The sequence below is a fragment of the Naegleria gruberi genome (genome assembly GCF_000004985.1).
Source record: "Naegleria gruberi genomic scaffold NAEGRscaffold_136, whole genome shotgun sequence".
Lineage (NCBI taxonomy): Eukaryota > Heterolobosea > Eutetramitea > Acrasida > Naegleriidae > Naegleria > Naegleria gruberi.
In genome coordinates this window covers 6,698-7,832 of record NW_003163194.1, presented here as the reverse complement: position 1 = coordinate 7,832, position 1,135 = coordinate 6,698, and the positions used below count along the sequence as shown (strand labels likewise).

The window sequence follows — 1,135 nt, the reverse complement described above, 5'->3', positions numbered from 1 at the left end:
CGTTTTGTAAAGCCATTTAAAATATAAATCCAAATCTGGACATTTGAATGATTTGAAACTTTTTAAAAAAATGATAAAACGAACAATTGAAACTCTTGTTGATGAAGCAAATGTTGGATCTGAAACAAAAAAGACGAAACTCACTCATGAAGTTTTCAATGATGATATTCTGGGTGAAATTTTATCCTTCTATGATGATTTTAAATTCATTGTATTGAATTGTGCATTAGTTTCGAAACAGTGGTTGAATGTCATATTGGAAAGATCAAGACTTTGTTTTCGATGTTATAGTAACAATTTGAAAGGTCGATTTTTACAAAATATTGCAACTTTGGTGGTGAGATTTGGAACTGTCGAATTTGATTATCAAATACTTGGTCTGATGAAACGTTTATCACATCTTCGAGCTTGTTTTAATGATATTGGTGTTGAAGGGGCTAAACACATCAGTCAATTGAAACAATTAACTTTTCTTGGAGTGAGTGGTAATTTTGTTGGAGTGGAAGGAGCCAAATACATTAGTCAATTGAAACAATTGACAAACCTAGATATTTGTTTTAATAATATTGGAGACGAGGGTGCAAAACACATTAGTGAATTGAAACAATTGAAAAATCTCAAAATTGGAAACAATTACATTGGTGTTGAAGGTGCCAAATACATTAGTCAATTGAAGCATTTAACCAAGCTTTCTATTAGTTATAACAATGTCAGAGTTGAGGGGGTTAAATACATTAGCGAAATGAAACAATTAACTGATCTTAACATTGGTGAGAATGTAATTGGTGATGAAGGAGCTAAACATATTAAGAAATTGAATCAATTGACTAGATTAAGTATTTCAGGTGTTGAAATAAGTGAAGCAGGAGCTAAATACATTTGTGAAATGAAACAATTAACACAGCTCAATATTAAGAATAATAACATTGGCAAAATAGGCAAGGAATATATCTGTACTGAACTGAAATATTTAATTGATCTTGAAGTGTACTGAAGTATAAAAAGAAAAAATTCATTTTCTTTCGTGCATTTGATTTGTACAAATACCATCCATGAAAGGTAATCTTCTTGTCTATACTTAAAATTATTTATTCCAATAACTTAATAATTCTTCCATTTTACCATACGAGTTGAT

The 1,135-nt window shown here is 29.8% G+C and overlaps 1 protein-coding gene across 1 annotated transcript; it reads left to right on the top strand.

The window, feature by feature from the left end:
* Positions 1 to 70: 70 nt before the first annotated feature.
* On the top strand, positions 71 to 994 carry NAEGRDRAFT_76394 (uncharacterized protein; the record flags this gene model as incomplete). The annotated part of the gene is made up of 1 exon (XM_002668639.1): positions 71 to 994. The coding sequence occupies one exon, from the start codon at positions 71 to 73 to the stop codon at positions 992 to 994; it is 924 nt and encodes a 307-aa protein (XP_002668685.1).
* Between the last annotated feature and the right edge of the window lie 141 nt (positions 995 to 1,135).